Here is a 24,581-nt window from a genome sequence, read left to right on the forward strand (position 1 = left end):
TAGGAATGCAAGGGATTTCTGTGTGTTAATTTTATATCCTGAGACTTTACTATATTCATTGATTAGCTCTAGTAATTTTCTGGTGGTGTCTTTAGGGTTTTCTATGTAGAGGATCATGTCATCTGCAAACAGTGAGAGTTTTACTTCTTTTCCAATCCGGATTCCTTTTATTTCTTTTTCTTTTCTGATTGCTGTGGCTAAAAATTCCAAAACTATGTTGAATAGTAGTTGTGAGAATGGGCACCCTTATCTTGAAATGCTTTCAATTTTTCACCATTGAGGATAATGTATGCTGTGGGTTTATCATATATGGTTTTTATTATGTTGAGGTATGTTCCTTCTATGCCTGCTTTCCGGAGAGTTTTTTTTTTAAATCATAAATGGGTATTGAAGTTTGTCAAAGGCTTTGTATGCATCTATTGAGATAATCATATGGCTTTTATATTTCAATTTGTTAATGTGGTGTATCACATTGATTGATTTGTGAGTATTGAAGAATCCTTGCATCCCTGGGATAAAGCCCACTAGGTCATGATGTATGATCTGTTTAATATGGTGTTGGATTCTGTTTGCTAGAATTTTGTTGAGGATTTCTGCATCTGTGTTCATCAGTGATATTGGCTTGTAGTTTTCATTTTTTGTGGCATCTTTGTCTGGTTTTGGTATTAGGGTGATGGTCCCTCATAGAATGAGTTTGGGAGTTTACCTTCCTCTGCAATTTTCTGGAAGAGTTTGAGTAGGATAGGTGTTAACTCTTCTCTAAATTTTTGGTAGAATTCAGCTGTGAAGCCATCTGGTCCTGGGCTTTTGTTTGTTGGAAGATTTTTAATTACAGTTTCAATTTCTGTGGATGTGATGGGTCTAAGATTTTCTATTTCTTTCTGTTTCAGTTATGGAAGGTTATCTTTTTCTAAGAATTCATCTATTTCTTCCAAGTTGTCCATTTTACTGGCATATAGTTGCTGACAGTAGTCTCTTATGATCCTTGTATTTCTGTTTTCTGTTTTGATTTCTCCATTTTTAATTTTGTTGATTTGATTCTTCTCCTTTTCTTAATGTGTCTGGCTAATGGTTTGTCTATTTTATTTATCTTCAAAGAACTAGCTTTTAGTTTTGTTGATTTTTGCTATAGTTTCCTTTCTTTTTCATTTATTTCTGCTCTGATTTTTATGATTTCTTTCCTTCTACTAACTTTGGGGTTCTTCATTTCTTCCTTTTCTAGCTGCTTTAGGTGTAAAGTTAGGTTATTTATTTGACTCTTCTCTTGTTTCTTAAGGTAAGCTTGTATTGCTATGACTCTTCCTCTTAGCACCGCTTTTACTGAATCCCATAGGTTTCAGGTTGTCGTGTTTTCATTTTCATTTGTTTCTATGCATATTTTGATTTCCTTTTTGATTTCTTCCATGATTTGTGGGTTATTCAGGAGCAGGTTGTTTAGCCTCCATTATGTTCATATTTTTAATAGTTTTTTTTCCTGTCGTTGACATCTAATCTTACCACATTGTGATCAGAAAAGATGCCTTGAAATGATTTCAATTTTTTTGAATTTACCAAGGCTAGATTTATGGCCCAGGATGTAATCTATCTTGAAGAATGTTCTGTGTACACTTGAGAAAATGGTGAAATTCACTGTTTTTGGGGGAAATGTCCTATAGATATCAATTATGCCTAACTGGCCCACTGTATCATTTAAAGCTTGTGTTTCCTTGTTAATTTTATGTTTGGTTGATCCATCCATAGGGGTGAGTGGGGGCATTAAAGTCTCCCACTATTATTGTGTTATTGTTAATTTCCCCTTTCATACTTGTTAGCATTTGCCTTAAGTATTGAGGTGCTCCTATGTTGGGTGCATATATATTTATAATTGCTCTATCTTCTTCTTGGATTGATCCTTTAATCATTATGTAGTGTCCTTGTTTCTTTTCATGGTCTTTATTTCAGTCTATTTTATCTGATATGAGTATTGCTACTCCTGCTTTCTTTGGTCTCCATTTCCGTGAAATATCTTTTTCCAGTCCTTCCCTTTCAGTCCGTATGTGTCCCTTGGTTTGAGGTGGGTCTTTTGCAGACAGCATATATAGGGGTCTTGTTTTTGTATCCATTCAGCCAGTCTTTGTCTTTTGGTTGGGGCATTCAACCTATTTACATTCAAGGTAATTACTGATAAGTATGATCCTGCTGCCATTTACTTTGTTGTTTTGAGTTCGATTTTATAAACCTTTTCTGTGTTTCCTGTCTAGAGAAGATCCTTTAGCATTTGTTGAAGAGCTAGTTTGGTGGTGCTGAATTCTCTCAGCTTTTGCTTGTCTGTAAAGCTTTTGATTTTTCCTTCATATCTGAATGAGATCCTTGCTGGATATAGTAATCTACTGTATATACTATAGTACTATAGTACTATATACAGTACTACATATAGTATAGTACTACTATACTATATAGTAGTAATTACTATAGTATAGTAGGTTTTTCTCTTTCATCACTTTAAGTATGTCCTGCCATTCCCTTCTGGCCTGAAGAGTTCCTATCGAAAGATCAGCTGTTATCCTTATGGGGATCCCCTTGTGTGTTATTTGTTGCTTTTCCCTTGCTACTTTTAATGTTTGCTCTTTGTGTTTGATCTTCGTTAGTTTGATTAATATGTGTCTTGGGGTGTTTTGCCTTGGGTTATCCTGTCTGGGACTCTCTGGGTTCCTTGGACTTGGGTGGCTATTTCCTTCCTCATTTTAGGGAAGTTTTCAACTATTATCTCCACAAGTATTTTCTCATGCCCTGTCTTCTTCTTCTGGGACACCTATGATTCGAATGTTGGGGAGTTTAACATTGTCCCAGAGGTCTCTGAGGTTGTCCTCATTTAATTTTTTTGCTTTTTTCCTTTCTGCTTCATTTGTTTCCACCATTCTATCTTCCACCTCACTTATCCTATCTTCTGCCTCACTTATTCTACTGTTGGTTCCCTCCAGAGTGCTTTTGATCTCAGTTATTGTATTATTCATTTTTGATTGACTCTTCTTTATTTCTTCTAGGTTCTTGCATCTTCTCAATCCTTGTCTCTAGTCTATTTATTTGTAACTCCATTTTGTTTTCAAGATTTTGAATCATCTTTACCATCTTTATTCTGAATTCTTTTTCAGGCAGACTTCCTATCTCCTCCTCTTTTGTTTGGTTTGGTGGGTATTTATCATGTTCCTTTACCTGCTGATTATTTCTCTGCCTTTTCATTTTGTTTAGATTTCTGTGTTTCGGGTGCCCTTTCTGTAGGCTGGAAGTTTGTGGTTCTTCTATTGTGGAGCCTGCTCTCTGTGGGTGGGGTTGGACTAGTGGTTTGTCAAAGTTTCCTGGTTGGGGGAGCTTGCATCTATGTTTTGGTGGGTGGAGCTGGGTCTCTTCTCTCTGGAGTGCAATGAAGTGTCCAGTAGTGAGTTTTGAGATGTCTATGGGTTTGGCATGGCTTTGGACAGCCTGTCTTTTAATGTTCATGGCTGTGTTCCTGCTTTTCTGGAGAATCAGAATGGTATGTCTTGCACTGGAACTTGTTGGCTCTTGGGTGGAGCTTGGCTTTCAGTGTAGGTATGGAGACTTTTGGGTGAGCTCTTATCTATTAATGTTCCCTGGAATCAGGAGTTCTCTGATGTTCTCAATTTTGGAGTTAAGCCTCCTGCCTCTCGCTTTCAGTCCTTCTCTTACAGTAGCCTCAAGACTTCTCCATCCATAGAGCACAAATGATAAAACACCTAAGTTAACAGTGAAACAATTCTCCACAGCAAGGGACACCTAGGGAGATTCACAGAGTTACATAGAGAAGAGAAGAGGGAGGAGGGAAATGGAGGTGACCAGGAGGAGAAGGGGGGAGTCAAAAGGGGAGAGAGCAATCTAGTCAGTAATCAGTTCCCTAAATGTTCTCCACAGCCCAGAACACCCAGAGAGATTCATAGACTTAAGTATAGAAGAGAAGAGGGAGGAAGGAGATAGAGGTGACCTGGGGGAGAAAAGGGAGTGTCAAAAGGGGAGAGAGCAATCAAGCCAGTAATCACATCCCTAAGTGAAAATGGATACTGAGGATTAGATTCTTAAAGGTATAAAATTGATAACACATAACCAAAAAGCAAAGATTAAAAATCTAGAATAGAGATTAGACTCTCAAAAATACAATATAAAAATACAAAAGAAAATCAATCCAAAAATTAAAAAATATATATGAAATTTGCTTTAAAAATAGGGTCTTTTTTTGGCAAGGTAATACTAATAGGATATAAAAATGAAAATTAAAGGAGTAATAAAAGAACTTACATTAAAAAATTTAAAAAGTTATAATAGTAAAAATATATCTATGAATTTCTCTGGATCTGTTATGGGCAGTGTGGGGTCAGTTCAGTTTAAGATAGTTCCTTGTTCCAGCTTGTACTTGTTCTCAAGGTCTATAGGCCCCCTCCAATGCATAGTCAATGTTAACTACACGGTTTTAATCTGTTGCACCTGTCACTTCCAGAGCAGTTCCCTCTTTGTTTATTTTGGCTTCCTCTGTTTGCGAGTCTCTTCAGTGTCTAATTTCCACCCTGACACAAGGAGGGGAAGGGGGTCACTTCTTTAGGCTCACTTGTTCAGTTGTGTTGTGGGGAGGGAGGGACATTGCAAACAAATATCTCTGGTGTATGTGGGGAGTGCTTGCAGTGTATGGACCACACTGGGTCTGCCACAGCTCAAGGCAGCATGTGCTTCCCAGGTCTACACTGCTCAGGCTCCAGGGTGCTCTGCAAGGGCACTGTCTGAAGTGGGCCCTATGTTTCGTGCACTTCCCAGGTCTAAGTGAGTCAGGTTCTCGTGTACTCTGCAAGGGCATAGACACGGATTGGTGTGTTTTGCGCCCTTCCCAGGTCCGAGCAGTTCAGGAGACCAGGTGCTTGGCGAGCGCACTGTCCTGGGGGACTGTGCATCTTAATCACCTCCCTGGTTCCAGCCACTCGGGGTGCTCTGCGAGAGCACCATCTCAGGTGTGTCCTGTGTCTCCTCTGGGGAGCTGATCTCAGGTTGCAACCCTCCTGGCGGATGTCAACCATCCAGGATCCCAGGAAGACATGGTTAGCAAGTGGAAGCCTGCTCACAGTTTGGTGGAGGATGCTGTCTCTGGGGCTGAGATTGCAGCAGCCCCTTGCCTTCCAGCTCTGGTTGTCACATGCTTGCCTCTCTGCCTCCGGGAGGGTGGGGGGAAGGGGCCGGTGCGCAGCTGGCTAGCTCTCCTTTGGTATTCGTTCAATCCGTTGTTTTGTGAGTGGGCCAGGGTGAACGTTAGAGCTTTTGCAGGGAAGTTCTCTTTTTTTCTTTCTCTCTGGCGATCCCACAGTTCAGGTTGCTACCTCATGTTAGCTTACTCAGATTGCCCTCAGAGCATTAAGGCCCAGTCCTTACTCTTAAGCACTGATGATGCAGCCAGCATCTCCCTGCCCAGTGCCCTGCTCACTGGTGGTGGACGCCAGCGTCTGGGCTACTTCTCCACTGGCAGTTGTGGTTAGGCCTTGAACAAGCTATTAAACCTGGAACTCAGCGTCCTCAGCTGTAAAAGTGGGAAACTTATACTTTCCTCAGAGAAAGTTTGAGAATTCGATTTTCTTAATGAAGAAGAGGTTAATAAGCTACATAGTCAATAAAACGTCAGTTATTATGGTTAGACAGGACAGTTTACTATTAATCCCATTTTACAGATGAGAAGCTAACCATCAGAATCATGAAGCCAATTGTCCCAGGTGTTACAGGAAGGAATTGGCACAGCCTCGATAAAGACTCAGGTCTCATCACTCCTGACTCTTACTGTTCAATGCCTTTTTGGTCTTCATTATATGTTGTATGAGGGCAAGAAATTCTTGTGTCTCTTTTCTTATTAAAATATTTATTTATTTATTTTTGGCTGTGTTAGGTCTTAGCTGTGCATGTGAGATCTTTGTTGTGGTGGGTAGGCTCCAGAGTGCTTGAGCTCAGCAGTTGCAACCTGCATGCTTAGTTGCCCCATGGCATGTGGGATCTTAGTTCCCTGATCAGGGACTGAATGTGTGTCCCCTGCAATGGCAGACAGATTCTTAACCACTGGACCACCAGGGAAGTCCCTCTGTGTCTCCTCTTGCAAACATTATCTTAGTATAATGATTTGGGATGACATGGAAATAAGTAAGGACAGGGACTAGGAGAATCTATGACTCTAGCATAAAGCAAAGGATTGGTCCATTCAAATTCTATAATACAAGCACTGTATTATGGTCTAATGACCTCTGGAAATCACATTGATAATACTGTGATTGACAGTATTATGTGGTTGACATAATACTGGTTGACAATAATGTGGTTGACATTGATAATACTTTTCCAAGAAGAATGCTGGGGAGAATTCTTAATATGTCAGAGGTTTAAATTGCAATAACCCACAATATACAGCTGTCACTTAATCTCATTTAGTATGAACACTGAAAGGAGCATTAAAGGTTATCGTATGACCCATCAGAGAAGCAAAGTGATGTGCCCACATTCACAGTGCCATTTGCAGGGACAATTATTTTTAAGTACTTATTATCATTTTAGCTAAGATATTTCTATTAGTTATGGAGACAATCCACATGTAGGAAGTGAATCCAATACTGATGTGTATCAGCAGGTGAGAGTCTATTTATTTTAAGCATCTCTTCCCAAACTGTATTCAGTGATGTCAACTTGGCTGCTTGAAATTGGTAATGGTGGAAGTATTTATACTATGGAAATTGGCAAATATCAGAAATCCTCCTTCTTTCCTCCCCTTTCCAGAGACTGCTTTTTTTTTTTTTTTAGGCTGTGCCAGGTGTGGCATGTGGGATCTTACCCCCATCAGGGATCTAACCCACGACCCCTGCAGTGGAAGCTCAGAGTCCTAACCACTGCACCACAGGGGAATTCCTCCAGAGCCTGTTATTAAACACCTACCAGCAAACTAAAATGGACCCTAATCTTTAGAAAACAAATAGAACAAAGGCCAAAACCAATCACACCTTTGCTTTCACTTCAACAGGTTCTCTTCCACCCTGTGCTCTGATCAGGGGTCCTCTAGATCTGGAACTTGCTACAGAGAAGAGAAATATTCGTTTCATTTAATAAATATCCAGTGAATACATGTAACTTGTAGTAAGCTGGGTGAAGGACTACATGACCAGGAAAGACTGTTGCTGCTGTCATGAGAAGACAGTCCACCAGACACGTGGGACTTGAGGGCACTCGGTAAAGACATGGAAAGAAAACTGAGGTTTGATGGACAACTGTTCAAGGGATCAGAAACATCCATTAGATCTATGAAAAAGATATGCTGCCCTTAGAAAAAGAAATTGAGGCCTTTAAAAAAATTCTTGCCAAGGAGTCCAATTTGATTCTGAAATCTGATCCATCCACAGCTTCAATATGATTCCCTATGTTTTTAGTTGCTAAAAATTTAGACCCACTGAGATAGTGAAGCTATCCCTCAGTCCAGCTGCCATATACCTACCTTCTTGAGTTTCTTTATCGTCACCTGTAGGTCTCCCACTTCTGTTTCATATTGACGTCTAAGGTCACTTAGGGCTTCCTCAGCTTTGCGTTTTTCCTGGAAAAAAAAAAATACAACGAAACCAACTTGTTGATTTAAATAGGCTCTTCAAAATACTATAGGTGAGAAAAATTTTGTGTCAAACTAAGGGAGTTGGACTATAAAGAAAGCTGAGCACGGAAGAATTGATGCTTTTGAACTGTGGTGTTGGAGAAGACTCTTGAGAGTCCCTTGCACTGCAAGAAGATCCAACCAGCCCATCCTAAAGCAAATCTGTCCTGTTCATTGGAAGGACTGATGTTGAAGCTGAAACTCCAATACTTTGGCCATCTGATGCGAAGAGCTGACTCATTTGAAAAGCCCCTGATGCTGGGAAAGATTGAGGGCAGGAGGAGAAGGGGACAACAGAGGATGAGATGGTTGGATGGCATCACCAACTCAATGGACATGAGTTTGAGTAAACTCTGGGAGTCGGTGATGGACAGGGAGGCCTGGTGTGCTGCAGTCCATGGGGTCACAAAGAGTCGGACACAACTGAGTAACTGAACTGAACTGAACTGAAGGCTGATCCCAAATCTTCTACACAGAGGTGGTGAGAAGGCATAAGGGAAGTAACCAAACTTTAGATGCCCAGTACTTCCAGAATGGAAACCTACAAGAGTGAAGGAACTGTGGAATCCCACAACCTATATACACACATTACCTGGGGTGACACCTCTAAAGCCACTACTTGATTGTGATAGAGAGCTGTAGCACATTGATTAACTAGCTAATTAAATACTGCTATGTTTAATGAAAAGCTCTGGCTCAGCCAAGGGCCCCATCACTTGCCTGAATCCCATCATGTTATCAGGACTCAGGAAGACCTGGTGGGTTCACTGTTTTTCCAAGAGCTTATACCTTATCTGGGCTTCCCTGGTGGCTCAGACAGTAAAGAATCCACCTGCAATGCAGGAGACCTGGGTTCAATCCCTGGGTTGGGAAGATCCTCTGGAGGAGGGCATGGCTACCCACTCCTGTATTCTTGCCTGGAGATTCCCATGGACAGAGGAGCCTGGTGGGCTACAGTCCATGGGGTCACAAAGAGCTGGATATGGCTGAGTGACTAACACTACTACTACACCTTATCTAAATACAAATCACACCACCTGCAAATTTCCATGCAAAGTGCTGTTCACAGGCTGGTACTTCTCATATGTGTTGCCCCTGGTGCAGAGAATGGCAAAAGGGCACCCCTAGTGGTCAGGGGCTGTAGCTCTCATGAGCCTAAATATCTCTTAATTTCCTTTTTCTCTTAACATATTATGGAATTTTATATCTTGTGTTCTGTATTCAAATAAAGTTTTAAGTTTATAACATAAAATTGAGTGTAATAAGACCTAAATAAACAGAGACTATATCAAGTTTGTGGATCATTCATTATTTTTAAGATGCCAATTCTCCTCCAACTGGTCTATAGATACAATGACATCCAGCCGAACACCAGCAGAGTGTTTTTTTAAGAAATTGACAACCTGAGTCTTGGAGAAGGAAATGGCAACCCGCTCCAGTATTCTTGCTTGGAGAATTCCATCGACAGAGGAGCCTGGAAGGCTACGGTCCATGGGGTCACAATGAGTCGGACACAACTTAGCGACTAAACAACAAACAACAACCTGATTCTATGGAAACTGAGGACCTAAAATAGAAACTCTGAAAACGAACAAAGTTGAATTAACTTTACTTGATTTCAAGACTTATTTATGAAGCAACAGTCATCAAGACAATGCAATACCAGCACTGTTGCCATTGTTGTTCAGTCACAGAGTCGTGTCCAACTCTTTGCAACCCCATGGAACAGAACGGGAAGCCTAGAAATAAACCCAACACAGATAAAAAAAATGATTTTGGACAAAGTGCAAAGGCAATTCAACAGAGAACAGATAGTGTTTTCAACAAATGGGCTGGAACAATTAGATATGCACATGCAAAAAAATATGAACTTTGATCTATACCCTGCAAAACAGATCCTAAATGTGAAACCTAAAACAATAAAACTCATAGAAGAAACATGCGAGAAAAATCATTGCAACCTTGGGTTAGGCAAAGATTTCTTAAATATCAAAAGCAGGATACATGAAAGAAAAAACTGACAAACTGGACTAAAAAAAACCAAAAAATGTCTACTCTTTTAGAGACACTGTTAGGAGAATGCAAAGATAAGTCACAGTCTGGGAGGAAATATTTACAGATAAGAATATATAAACAACTCCTAAAGCTCAATAATAAGACAACAACCAGGGACTTCCCTGGTTCCCAGTGGTTAGCACTTCATGCTTCCACTGCGAGGGGCACAGGTTTGATCCCTGGTTGGGAATTTAAGAACCCACACATTTTGCCCTGTGGTGTGATGGAAAAAAAAAAAAGAAGACAACCAAACCGAGTTTTAAAAATGAACAAAAGATTCTGACAGATGTTTCACTGGAGAAGACACCAAATGGTTCTGAAAAGGAGGGGCTGAGAGGGAGGCATGACACAGGGGCATGGAAACCAATAGTACCTGAATGTAACCATTATCTTGAATGTAACCATTATCTTGACTGTGATGGTGGTTCCTCAGTATATACATAATCTCATCATATTCTACTCCTTGAATATATACAGTTTATTGCCTGCCCATTAAACCTCCATAAAGCTGTTAAAGCATATTTTTTTTAAAACCCTAACTGACACAATGGGACAAACACTACCTGTGCAAGAGGAGTCAAGGTCAGGAGGAGGTGAATGTGGCTGGAGGACTAGGGCAGGGCATTGGGGAGAAGGGAAGGCTTTCTCTGAGCTTTGCAAAATTTAGGAAAGTGGAAAGGAGTCATCAAGGCCAAGAAAACAGCTGGAGTGAAAGCAGAGCAATGAGCCGTGGAGAGCCAGGCGAGACATGCTTAGTAGAGGTAAGTTATGGAAAGTCTTCAATCAGCCTAGACATGTTATTCCAGAGAGACTAGGAGACTGGGACAGACTGACAAACAAGTGTCATCCCAGGGTCAAAGGTGCTCTGTTGGCAGCATGTGCGGAGGTTTTCAGAGACTGTGTCTGTGCAGTGACTCACTGGCTGCTTATGCCATTGCTAGCAATGCTGCTGTGGATGCCACATATGCACCATCCCTGTACCAGAGCCAAGGAAAGCAAGGAAGATGTTATAATGAACAAAACATGAAGTTATAAGGCGTGGTCTGTGGTCAGGTATCCACTGTGCGAGTGTGTGCTCAGTCATGTCTGACTGTTTCTGACCCTACGGACTATAGCTCACCAAGCTCCTCTGTCCATAGAATTTTCCAGACAGGAATACTGGAGCAGGTTGCCATTTCCTACTCCAGGGGAGCTTCCCCACCCAGGGATCAAACCAGCATCTCTTCTGTCTCCTGCACTGGCAGGAGGATTCTTGACCACTGTGCCACCTGGGAAGGCTGGGTATCCATTGCTGCTGCTGCTGCTGCTAAGTCGCTTCAGTCGTGTCCAACTCTGTGCGACCCCATAGACGGCAGCCCAACAGGCTCCCCTGTCCCTGGGATTCTCCAGGCAAGAACACTGGAGTGGGTTGCCATTTCCTTCTCCAATGCATTAAAGGGAAAAGTGAGAGTGAAGTCGCTCAGTCGTGTCCAACTCGTAGTGATCCCATGGACTGCAGCCTACCAGGCTCCTCCGTCCATGGGATTTTCCAGGCAAGAGTACTGGAGTGGGGTGCCATTTCCTTCTCCCTTACCAACAACCAATTTGGGAAATGCTTAGCTGGATGAGGCAGAGACTTATTGCAGAACAAAACATGTGCTTGATATGTGCAATGAATGAGTGAGTGCAGATTAAATGGCTGGAGAGGGGAAAGGCAGAAAAATTAGGATGTTATTGTTTTTAGACTAGAAAGATAAAGGGCTAACACAAGAATGAGATAACCATTACTTTAACCCTGGACCATGGACTCTGAGCCATTTACATGGTATCCAAACAGTTATTAAACGTGTTATTAAGAATAAGACAACAAAGAGACCTGAAGGCATATATATGGTAAAGCAAAGCAAGGTGAAGAATCTGAAAGGTCATAAGGTACACAGAGCAATGGGAAAGAGGAGAATGGTAACAGCCATGGTGCCCCTACCACACCTCAGCACTGGGCTAGGCATGCATATAGACCATCAGGCTCCACCCTCCTTAAAGCAGGATGATGGCTTATCCTATCTAAAGTTGGAACAACAAAGGCTCAGAGGTTAGGTGATTTTTCCAGCGCCACTTAACTGAGATGGGGCAGAGCCCGGGCAAACTAAGGCCTGCAGTTTAGTTGCTAAGTCCTGTCTGACTCTCGTGACCCCTGGACTGTAGCCCACCAGGCTCCTCTGTCCATGGGATTCTCCAGGCAAGAATACTGGAGTGGGTTGCCATGCATTCCTCCAGGGGATCTTCGCAGCTTAGGAATCGAACCCAGGTCTCCTCTATTGTATGTCTATCAGAGGCCAATACCCAGGCCCTTCTCACTCAATTTTCTCCTTCTCAGAGTTAATGGGGAAAATGAACAGAAAAGAGAACATTCAACCTAACACTAACTACTCAAAGAAATATGTCTCTTTTCTGTTTTCAGTAAACATTAATCACTCAAATATATTTTATAAGGAAGAAAGACAATTATTTCTCCTATGGAAGTCACTAAAGGTAGCAGCCAACTTGCAACTATGAGAGTTCCTGTATTGATAAGTAAAAGCATGTCCCACCGTAACAGAGTGTTCTAACTTCACTGTAACCTAGATTTATTTACTTTATATTATTTATTTATTTGACTGCCCCAGGTCTTAATTGCGGCATGTGGGATCTAGTTCCCTGACCAAGGATCGAACCTGGGCCCTCTGTATTGGAAGCTTGTAGCCTTAGTCACTGGACCCCAGGGAAGTCCTTGTAATCTAGATTTAAAGCAGTAGCGGCCATGGGCTGAGAGACAGTGGTATTAAGGGTGAAGCCACCCTCCTCTATGAAGATGGGTTCGGCCTTCTCCTTTAGGCCTCAGCTCTCCTGTCCCCTCTTCAAGGAGGCCCCTGACCTCCAAGTCTGAAGCAGCCTGTCTACCACACATGATGTTTCTTTACTGAGCTTGTTGCCATCTGAAATTAGCCCCTTTATTTGACTTCTTATTATCTGTCTCTTTCTCCTTAATCTATCCCCTTCAAAACCACCACCAACAAAGCCCTTGTTGAGAGTGCCTTTGGCAACCTGGACGCGCTGTACCCAGAGAATGCCCTGTGCCCTGTACATAAAAGGTAGTCCAAGGATTTATCACATAAACAGGCCAGTCCCATAAACTCACATCTTTCCGTGTCTTGTGTTCTGCAGCCTGAATCCTCTGATCCATTTCCTCTTCCAGCTCACTCAGTTGCATGGCTGCCTTGTCCTGGGCTCTGAAATTCAAGAGGATACACACCTTTTCATTATACTCTTGGCCTTGTAGCATGAAGAGAAAATTCTGACCTCAGCTATTTCAAGCTATTTTATAGATGAGGAGAAACATACCATTTAAAATAATATTCCCCATTCCTTCCACATAATAAAGTGAGACTGGCAATTTGACCAGCTGAGTATAAAGGGACATTGAAACTAGATATTAAATAAATGGAACAGAATAGATTAAATGGTATTAAACTATACTGTAGCAAAGAACAGAGAAAGATACCAGATTACTGAGAGGCTCTCAGTAAATTCTGAAAATCTTTTTTGCTGCTGAGCTCTAACACTGTACAAAAAAAAAAGCTCCATGGATAGATACAATTCTGAAATTTTATTACATGAAACATACAATGCTATATGATATCGTTAAATGGGAAAAAAAATCTCAAAAATTATTTCTAGACAGTTCTCTAAAGTTTTGCAATGTAGATATTGTTGCCCTTTAGAAAATTCCTGTTTCTTTTATGATCAATAAATCATATTTCTATGGGGGCAGAGCATACTAAATTGCCAAAAAGTTAGAAACAGGAAAATTTCTTTGAGATGATGTTCAGATAGTTTTATTTAATAATTGTCCAGTATGAAGACATCTGTCACTTTACAATAATTGAGGCTTCAGATTAAGCCCTAAAAATTTTTTTGTTCTATCTCAGTTCGATGTCCAATCATCTAAATTTTCACATGCATATGTTTTGCCTACTCAACTAGATTGTGACTTGAAAGCAGCCACCATGAGACTTCGAGTCAATTTACTTGCCCCATTGATATGGTGTTGATAAATGGAGAAACAGGATTCAGTAGAAGGCCTTTGTCTTCCGGTCTAATGGCTTCCACCACACCATCCTATCTGCATTTAATTCATTTACTCCCTCTCATACAATTTGCTCATTAGTTTAATTTCTACATAAGGTTCCAAACAATCACTGATGGGTGGAGAGAAGACCCCAAAGTAAAATTCTGTGTGACTTATCACTATTTTCTGCTCCTATTAACCTCCTCCTTACCTTACAGCCTGCTGAGGTTATGTTAACCAAGTCTGGACTGTCATCTGTTTTAGTTTGTTTACAAACACTTGCTGTTTCAAATGCAGGCACCATGTATCTCCACAGAAACTTTCAGGTTTTATTGGTCAGCTCTGGGACTGTAAGCAGCTAAGCTACACATTTGTTTCTCCCTTTATATGTTCATTTTCCTCAGCCATTCCTTCTAGACATCCAGTACCAAACATCTGGGCATTCAGGACTGCTCCCGAATGTGTCCTCTCTGCCTTCTTCACTTCTGAACAACTCTTTTTTTCTTTCTTTCATTTTTTTTTTTTTGGAGGGTTAAATCAGGGTAGTCTATAATGACACACTGTTTGCCCCAGGAAGACTCAGTTAGTCAGTCAGTTTTGTCACTCAGTCGTGTCTGACTCTTTGCGACCCCATGGCAGTAAGACTCAACTCCCAGTAATGTGTCCAGCGAGTCAGGAATGCCCACTTTAACCTTAGTCCAGGGCTCCTACTAGGACACTGGGAATCCTTTCTTCAGATGCAAGGGCAGAGTGAAAACACTAAGGCCCTCCCCCAACCCAAAACACATGAGAACGGATGGTCCTTAGTAAAGAAGGTAGGAGAATGTTTACAGGAGTCGCCTAAACACCTCAGTGAGGTTTCTGTCAGCTCAGAGAAGCGGCCTTTAAGAGGCCTCGTGCTTAGACCAGAGCCTGACTTTGGATCCCACACACAGAAGAAGAGGGGCGAGACGCACCAGGTGTTCCACTCCTTCCACCGCGGAGAGCAGCCTGGCTGGGAAGGAGAACAGCGGGGGAGAATGCCATTCTTTCTTCCCGATAGGTTTACACAGGACTATCCTTACAGGCCACCTGTGTGAATGTGTGTATATCTATGTGCGTCCCATGTATCTGTGTGGGTCCATGTATATACAGGGAGTGAGTGTTTTCACTGATGTTTGGATTGTAACATGTACATTTTATTTATATTGCATATATAAATTCTTTTTTGGCACTGCTTTGCTGTTAAAACCATTAAGAAAGTCAGTGGGACCCAGCTGTGGCTTTCATAAACTGTCTGATGAGAGTCAGGGGCTAGAGGTTTTCAGACTTTCAGTTTAAGCTGGTGAGGAGGACTAGAGAGAGGGAAAGAAGCACTACTGAGCACTCGCCATGTGGTAAGCCCAGTGCCAAGGGCTTACCCATGACTCACCCATGAAGTCTCCACACCCTGAGGATGTGAAAATTTATAGCCTCACTTTGAAGATGCAGAACCTGAGACTCAGGGAGAGTAAGTAACCCACCCAGAGTCACTCTCCTGTCAGTGACAAGGTCAGGCTTCAAATGGAGTCTGCCTGCCTCTCTCTGGATGAAAAGTTTCCTGTAGGTTTCAAGTGGCTGGATGTGAGATAATGAAACTCTTTGAACAGTTCTGTATGGATCACAGCCCTTGAAAGGTTTATACGACAGGGTCATGGGGACATGCTGATGGACTGCTGGTTGACCCTACAAAGTCCTGCCAGACTCAGCTTCCTTCGTGCTGGCTTAGTTCAGAAGGCTCCAGATTCCTCAGATTTGGGCAGTCCACCTCCCCCATCATAAAGTGATCATGTGTTTCATCTTTGTGCCACTTGGTCAGAGAGCCACTTAAAGGACCCCTTCTGCCATGGAGAGAGGAAAGACTTTAATACCTCTTCACTGCAACGGCCAGGTTTTCCATTTCTGTGCTCTGAAGTTTGATCTCACGGATAAAGTTCTTTATAACATGTTCATATGGTTGAATCAGTCTTGGCTCCACGAGGTTGATGTTTTGATACAAGGTACTAACTTGCTCTTTTCTGTCCAAAAAAAATTAAATTAAAATTTAAATAAAACCAAGTAAAAAAATTCAAATTTTCAGAATGTTTTGGAAAGAGATATATAAGAACCAAGGAAGAAAAATGTAACAACAGAATGACCAGAATGGAGGGAAAACAGAAGTCAGAGATGCTAATGCATTATTCTACATATTATTTTTTAATCATTAACAGCAACTTTGTTTTTTCCTGGCTTTACTGAGATATGATTGACAAATAAAAATGGTATATATTTAGGTTGTACAATATGATTATAAAAGGTGTACAATGTGTACAAAGTGGTGATTTAATATTAGAAGATGGAGGCCTGTAAGCGCAGTGGACATGCACAGGGAAGGTCCGATAGGGAAGGATATTTTTTGTCACTGCTGGGTATTTCCTTTCTTATACAGAAAGGTACACAGATTTATAGAAAAAAATTAGGCAACCAACTAATTACTTATAACATGTTCCACCAACCCCTATAAGACATATTTCAGACTTTACGATCATAAAAGTACATACACCTATCATTTTATAGTCAGTTAAAAATTATTTCATTTTTTTATATGTGACAATCCTCATACTTGTTATTACTTGTAAAAGACAAATATTTTGGGGTCATTTCAAAAGAAAAACTGGCAAGACTGGGCAGCTGACCTGCTAGGGGACAAAGGATGGAGTCAGAGAGGCTAGTGGTGTCCTTGACCCAAGCCTGGGAGCTCATATGCATGGAGGGAAGACCGTGTGAAGACACGGTTAGATGGCCAGTGACAAGCCAAGGGGAGAGGCTGTCACCTCCAACCCTCCAATACCTCAGTCTTAAACTTCCAGCCTTCAGAATTGTGAGAAAATAAATCTCTCTTGTTTAGGCCACCCAGTCAGATATTTGCTATCAGAAATACGTAGGCAACCATAGCAAACAGTGGAAGTTTCCAAGGTCATATACTGACTGAATGGTGGAGTTGGGATTCAAACTCAATTTGATACTACAGATCACATGGCCAACCATTACATTATATTGCTTCCTAGTGGTGTCAAACATCTGAAACTTGGCAGAAGAAATGGGATTCAAACTTGTTCCACCTAACTATGAAGCACTGCAAAGTGTCAGGTATACATTAACCCGAAGCTTAGTTAAGCATGGCCCTGAGGTGTGTCCATATAGCTATAAACTCTGCCAGGGTTTGCTCTTAAAAATAAACTGCTTGGTGTGTGTAGAGGCCAATTATGATCCAAAAGAATGGCTCATGTGAAGTATTATTAATAAATCTGCAGGAATATGTCAATTTATTTGGTGATACGAGGTACTCATTCCTCCTATCAGAGCTGAGTACAAACACTGCCCACAGTAGTTAGCTTTATATTAAAGGGCAGCAAAAAAAAAAAAGTCTACTTTTAGATTGTCCCATGTAACTTTGATGGATCACTAAGTTTTTTACTTTTTGTCATTTACTGACTACCAGTGGTATACAAAGCATAAAAACTTTCTCGTTAATAGGAACCTGCCTGTCAAGGATGGCCATTAAGATGGTGCTCTGTGACAACCTAGAGGGGCGGGATGGGGAAGGAGGTTCCAGAGGGAGGGGACATACGTATACCTATGGCTGATTCATGTTGATGTATGGCAGAAACCATCACAATATTGTATTTATTCTCCAATTAAGAATAAAATAAAAAAATAGATAGTCACCAAGAGTCCTTATCTCTTGGCTAACTGTACAGCAATAAAATGTTCAGAAGTAGATGTCTCAGAATATTCCCTGAATTTCTGAAAATTTCTAAAATAAGAAAGAAGCATAATGCATGTACATTCTCTTGGGTCCTTTGCTGGTCCTGGTATTATACAGAATGTCAGGAATAGTTTACAGTGAAGCGTACAAATAGGTTAATTGTAGGAAATGTCTGCCATTAGCAGGAAATATGTTACATGGTTAACCTTTGTATCAGGGACTAGCTGGGATCTACCCTGCTTCTTTTTTATTTTTGTTTGTTTTTTTAATTAATTAATTTATTTTAATTGGAGGCCAATTACCTTACAATATTGTAGTGGCTTTTGCCATACATTGACATGAATCAGCCATGGGTGTGCATGTGTTCCCCATCCTGAACCCTCCTCCCACCTCGCTCCCCATCCCATCACTCAGGGTCATCCCAGTGCACCAGCCCTGAGCACCCTGTCTCATGCATCGAACCTGAACGGGCGATCTATTTCAGTTCTAATGAGGTGGATGAAACTGGAGCCTATTCTACAGAGGGAAGTAAGTCAGAAAGAAAAACACCAATACAGTATATTAATGCATATATATGGAATTTAGAAAGATGGTAACAATGACCCTGCTTCTTTTTATAGGGGAGAACCGACTCTTCAGAACCCTAGGCAGGTAGGCTGGAGCCATATGACTAGTTGTGGCCCACAGAATGGGAACAGAAATGATGTTTGCCACTTCTGTGCTTGGCTGCTAAAATCCTTTGTAAGATGCTAGCTTGAAGCTAGCTGATATTCATTCTCATTATCTCTCTTTTTTTAAAATTAGTTTATTTATCTATTTTTTAACTTTATAATATTGTGTTTGTTTTGCCATACATTGACATGAATCCACCATGGGTGTACATGTGTTCCCCTCATTTTCTCTTTCTTGTATCTATTTCGCTCACACTCTCACACCCCTGCTTTCTCTCCTCCCCACCCCCGCCACTACCTGTCTCCTCCTCTGCCTCTCTCCTCCTTTCCTCACTCTCGCAGCTGAAGTGAAAATCTCTAGCATGGCCAAACACGTGATGAAATGAGTTTGGATCGCCACACTGAAAGACACCGCCTGAACACATCAATCTTCCCAACATGAGAGAAAGAAGTTTGTATTTGTAGAGCTTAAGACTTGGAAGTTCTTTGTAAAAGTCAATTTGGACTTAAAAAGTTGGCATTACACTTTCCTATTTTTTTAATCATCTTGCAGATTAAATTACTTCCTTCCTTCCTTCCTTGATAGCTTCATATTAACTAAACAATAAAACTTCTATGACGAAGGTAAATCTTTACTGCCACCATCTACTCTCTTTCAAGGGAATAAAAGACTATTCTGAAGCATTTATATAGTGAGGCAGACATTCATTAAGCTCCTTGCATATGTAGTCCCAGGGGTGATCTCAGAATTCACATGTCAGTTCCGTTCAGTTCAGTCGCTCAGTCGGGTCCAACTCTTTGCGACCCCATGAATCGCAGCACGCCAGGCCTCCCTGCCCATCACCAACTCCCGGAGTTTACCCAAACCCATGTCCATTGAGTCGGTGATGCCATCCAGCCATCTCATCCTCTGTCGTCCCCTTCTCCTCCTGCCCTCAATCCTTCCCAGCATTAGGGTCTTTTCAAATGAGTCAGTTCTTCTCATCAGATGGCCAAAGTATTGGAGTTTCAGCTTCAACATCAGTCCTTCCAATCCTTTAGGATGGAGTGGTTGGATCTCCTTGCAGTGCAAGGGACTCTTAAGAGTCTTCTCTAACACCACAGTTCAAAAGCATCAATTCTTTGGCGCTCAGCTTTCTTTATAGTCCAACTCTCACATCCACACATGACTACTGGAAAAACCATAGCCTTGACTAGACGGACCTTTGTTGGCAAAGTAATGTCTCTGCTTTTTAATATGCTATCTAGGTTGGTCATAACTTTCCTTCCAAGGAGTAAGCGTCTTTTAATTTCATGGTATTTACATGTACTAGTCATTTAACGCTCATGACAACTCTATGAAGACGTTATCACTGGTATGCTATTCACCACAGAGGAAAGTAATGTAAGAACCATTCTCGTCTCAGAGCCAGGATTCCAATTCTCCCCATCTAGCTCCAGAGTCTAGCTCTCAGGAAAGAAGTATCTCTAGGCCTAGAGTAAGCACTAATGTGTTCAAGGGTCCAAAGGGCATACTTTCAATAAAAAATTTGATGTACCCAGATGTTTTGAAAATTATTTTAGAGGAGGATAGGTATTACTACTATAAGGACTGTCTATATTACAAAGGGACTCCTTTAAAGAATGAAGGCATGACTAAGACTAAGATGAGATAACCTTATCTATTCTTATTTACCTAAAGCTATTTGGGGAAAGCACTACTGTACACAGGGGGCACACTTCCAACTCCCCCTCCTTTTGCCTGCTGGCTTCATCTAGTCTGTATCTGTGAAACTAGAGAACCACTGGGATTATGCCAAGAGACTGGAGTGCAGCGCAGTTGTAGATTTTCACACCTGATGCAAGAAACAAAACAAAAACAAAAACCAGTTTATCTGAACAAAAGATGATACCTGGTCCCTCTATGTAAGACCCGGTACAGGTAGCTAAACACCTATGGATTCTTCAGCTCAACAGGCTGGGTGCCATTACTTGGTGCCAAGACAGTCTTTTGTTCTGCTTCCAAGAGGACAGGAGTCACCAGCCTCTCCCAGTGTCCTCACTCCTGACGTCAAAGGTTAGACAAGCAGACCGCACGACAGTGTACACAAAGCTCTTCTTTTCTCCTGGCCCTGACCCAGGGTGGTACCTCTGGGTGCTAAGACGGGTGCCTGGTAGTGACAAGGCTCTGAACATTCTGAATTCATTAAATCCAGGGTCTCATATAAGACAACTGGGCTTGGATTCACAAACACTGTGTAGACCCGTTTACATGTGTACTAGACAAATACTGGGTAAAAATTCAGGGTTGGGTTGTATGCATTAGTCAGCCAAGACGAAAAACAGTTTTTCCTTCCGTTCAGAGTTACTCACACTAAAAATTATCTAATTTATATGTTAAGGAAAGAGATCAAATGAAATGAGAAAAACACACCCTGGATTACCAACTGGTTTTAGATGTGTAAAATCTGAGCCTTTTCATCTTCTTGTTCTATAAATTACAAGACTTTGTATGAAACACAGTGCTAGAGGCAAACTGCTGATGAAAAAGTCACGACTTAAAAATGTAAAATTATCCCTGGGAAATAGACATTGCAAATTGTAAATATTTCCATTAAAGCTGAGAGGGAAATTATCTGAATTTAGGAGAAAAAAATTGGTATCATTAAGATGGGTAAAAAAAAATTTAAAGGTCATACACTTCCACAGGATTAACGTTTTACTTAGAAGAGCATGTCTTTGTCTATGTTTATATACTGGTAATGTAGTAAGGCCTCAGATGGTGAAGAATCTGCTTGCAATGCAGGAGACCTGGGTTTGAGTGCTGGCTTGGGAAGATCCCCTGGAGAAGGGCACGGCAACCCACTCCAGTATTCTTGCCTGGAGAATCCCACGGACAGAGGAGCCTGGTGGGCTACATACAGTCCATGGGGTCACACAGAGTTGGACAAGACTGAGCGACTAACACACAGTGTAGTAAGGCCAATATTTAGAATGCCTGGACCCCTCTAGCCTCAGGACAACCCTGGGAAATAATCAAGTACAGGCAGCACCACTTCAGGCTAAAGAACATGGTGAACCAGTAAGGTTAAAGCTGGCCCTTAGATTCCATGTCTTGCTGTTTTAAGCATTGAAATACAGAGCTAAACTACTTATTTAAACTATAAGTTATATATATTTAAAACTTTAAATAACTTTCTGTAGACAAAAGCAAAGAATATTCAACGCCAATGTCTACATCATTCTACATTAGGGATGGCCAGAAGACTGATGCTATGACCCTAACATCTGAGCATGGGAAATGAAATACCCACACAATCCACAGGGCACTATGTTAGATCCTGGAAATAAAATGCTAAGAAACAGACTGAGTATCTTTCCTTATGGGGCTCACCATGAAGATTAAGTATAAGATGCTCTGACAGCCCACAGCAGGTGAACGAGACCAAGCCTTGGAGGATGATGACCTGAAACATGACTAGGTGCGAATGAGGCACAAGTGGAGTACAGGTGACCTCTCCCAGGAACCAATAACCATAGGCTGAGGGGTTTGGAAGCAAGGGAGGGGCCAGCAAAAATTCCTGTAAATGGAAGAGGCTGGAGAGCTTAGAGTGAGGAGGGGCCAGCAGCATTAGATTGGGAGAGGTATTAACAGGAGCAAGGTGACTGTACAGACCCTGAAAGCATGATAAAGATAAGACATGCAAGGTGGCACTTATCCTGAGAGGGTGGTAAGACGCTGGAAGGTTTAAAGGAAGAGACAACACGATCAAGTTTACATCTTAACTATTCCCATCTTCACAAAGTTCTGGCTGAAGCAGAGAATTAAGCAAAGGATTGTGAAACAAGTTTACAGATACAAGGGTAAACCTCAGTCCACTGTAATTTAATCCAGCAATGTGGGGCCTCAGGAATTTTCATGAGCTTCTATTTTCCTTTATTATAGAACATGTAAAATTATAGACAACTAAAATCTGATAGTATAGACAAACACATCAATGGAACAGAAGAGACAGCCCAGAAGTAGACCCACGTAAGTACAGTCAGCTGAACTTTGACAAAGGAGCAAGGATAAAACAATGAAGCAAAGGCAGTCTTTCAACAAATCATGCTGGTACATCTGGATATCCACATGACAAATCATGAACCTAGATACAGATTTTATAATCTTCATAAAAACTAGCTTAAAGTGGATCACAGATCTGAATGTAAAATGCAAAGTTATCATACTCTTAGAAAAGCAGCCCAGGAGAAAATCAGAATAGGCTTGGATATAGCAATGCCATTTTAGATTAACACCAAAGGCATGATCCAAGAAAGATGTAATCAATAACCTAGACTTCATTAAAATAAACTGCTCTGCAAAAGACAATGTCAAGAGAATGAGAGGGTAAGTCAAAAGCTGGGAGAATATATTTGTAAAAGAAACATCTGATAAAGGACTGTTATCCAATATATAAAAAGAACTCTTAAAACTCAGTACTAAGAAAAACGACCTGATTATAAAATTGGTCAAAGACCTTAATTGATACCTCATCAAAGAAGATATACAGATGGCTAATGAATATGAAAAAGATATTCTACATCATATGTCATCAGGGAAATACAAGTGATAACAATGAACTATAACTATACACATATTACAATGGCCAAAATCCAGATCACTGACAGCACTAAATGTTACTGAGGATGTGGAGCAATAGGAACTCTCATTTGCTGCTACTGCACATGCAAAATGGTATACCCATTTTGAAGACAATTTGGCAAATTGTAATAAAACTAAATACTCTTTTACCATATGGTCCAGCAATCAATTTCCTTGTTTTTTATCCAAAGGAGATGAAAACATATGTCCACACAGATTTATTCTTACAGCAGATTTATTCATAACTGTCAAAATCTGGAAGTGACCCAGATGTCCCTTAGTAGAATTAATAAACTGTGGTACATCAAGACAATGGAATATTATTCAGCAGCCAGACAATGGAGTATTTTTCAGCATTACAATTAAATAAGCTATCAAGCCATGAAAAGACATGGAGGAACTTTAAATATATATTACTAAATTATTGTTGTTGTTCAGTTGCTAAGTTGTGTCCAACTCTTTGTGACCCCATGGACTGCAGCATGCCAAGCTTCCGTGTCCTTAACCATCTCCCAGAGCTTGCTCAAACTCATGTCCATTGAGTCAGTGATGCCATCCAAACATCGCACCCTCGGTCGCCCCCTTCTCCTTCCCTTAATCTTTCCCAGCATCAGGGTCTTTTCCAATGAGTCAGCTCTTTGCATCAGGTGGCCAAAGTTCAACTACATGACTTCGTCAAAAGGGAACATTTCGAGGCAGTAAAAGTATCAGTGGTTGTCAGTGGTTGGAGAGCAGGCAGGTAGATGACTAGGTGAAGCACAGAGGATTTTTAAGGCATTGAAGATACTTTGTATAATACCATAAAGAAAGCTACATATCATTGTACATTTGTCCAAAGACACAGAATGTACAACAGCAAGGTTGAACCCTAATCTAAAATAAGGAACTGGGTGATGATGTACAAATGCAGGTTCATCAACTATAACAACTGTACCACTCTGGTGGGAGTTGTTGCTAATGAGGGAGGCTGTGTACGTGTGGGAGCAGTGGGGTATATGGGAGATCTCTGTACCTTCCTCTTAATTTTGCTGTGAACTTAAAACTGCTCTAAAATAAAGACTTGAAAAAAACCTGATAGTTATTTCTCTTTGGGAGTAAGAATAATATATATAATCCTATTCAGGTAACACCAGCAGATGTTTTTAGTTGCCTTGAACAAACCAGACTGTCATATGTCAACTGAGGGGACATACAAGTTAAATGAAAATGAATGATTTCAAAATGTATTTTCATTACATAGTATACGTACTTTCCACCAACTAGGTGGAAAATAAATTCCAACAGCCAAACTCCAGCAGTGTTGCTAGAACAGGGCAGCATTAGTTCCCAGCGTTAGTTCAAGGCTTGCTTTCCAGACAGGAAGTGCCTCTGCCTGCTAACAGCCTCGCGCTGGCTGCCTGTAACTGGAAGTGATTCGAGTCTATGTTCTCACAATAGGTTTGGATCTTCATTAACTCAGTTACAGAACTGTGATTGACTCTCCCTTCTAGAGAAAACAAACAATGGTCTATTCAACCTGGTGCTGCTCCCCCCAGACTGGGAAAGACATCCAGGTCAGTGGCCTGGGCTTTTTCCAGCTGTTTTGATGCTGCGGAGTCAGAGGATGACCTGGTCCAGGTATTCAACCACTGCTGAATCCTCCAGTTCCCCCAGCCTGAATACACCTCCTGTAGGTAAAATTCCTCATGGGTTCATGCCACCCTCAAAATATCTTACTTGCCTAAGTACTTATGGGC

General features: G+C 41.2%; 1 protein-coding gene across 2 annotated transcripts in view; it reads right to left on the reverse strand.

Annotated features, from left to right (window-relative positions):
• RASEF (RAS and EF-hand domain containing) overlaps window positions 1–24,581 on the reverse strand; it is a 90,181-nt gene that overhangs the window by 41,564 nt on the left and 24,036 nt on the right. For both annotated transcript variants that reach the window (XM_081519397.1, XM_081519405.1), the window contains exons 2-4: window positions 15,674–15,820; window positions 12,855–12,945; window positions 7,493–7,588 (exon numbers count right to left, since the gene is read on the reverse strand). In XM_081519397.1, coding sequence (XP_081375523.1) covers window positions 7,493–7,588; window positions 12,855–12,945; window positions 15,674–15,820 — 334 coding nt within the window. The remainder of the gene's footprint in view (window positions 1–7,492; window positions 7,589–12,854; window positions 12,946–15,673; window positions 15,821–24,581) is intronic.

Source organism: Giraffa tippelskirchi, chromosome 1, assembly GCF_054371585.1.
Source record: "Giraffa tippelskirchi isolate mGirTip1 chromosome 1, T2T-mGirTip1v1.2.pri, whole genome shotgun sequence".
NCBI classification, from domain to species: Eukaryota; Metazoa; Chordata; class Mammalia; order Artiodactyla; family Giraffidae; genus Giraffa; species Giraffa tippelskirchi.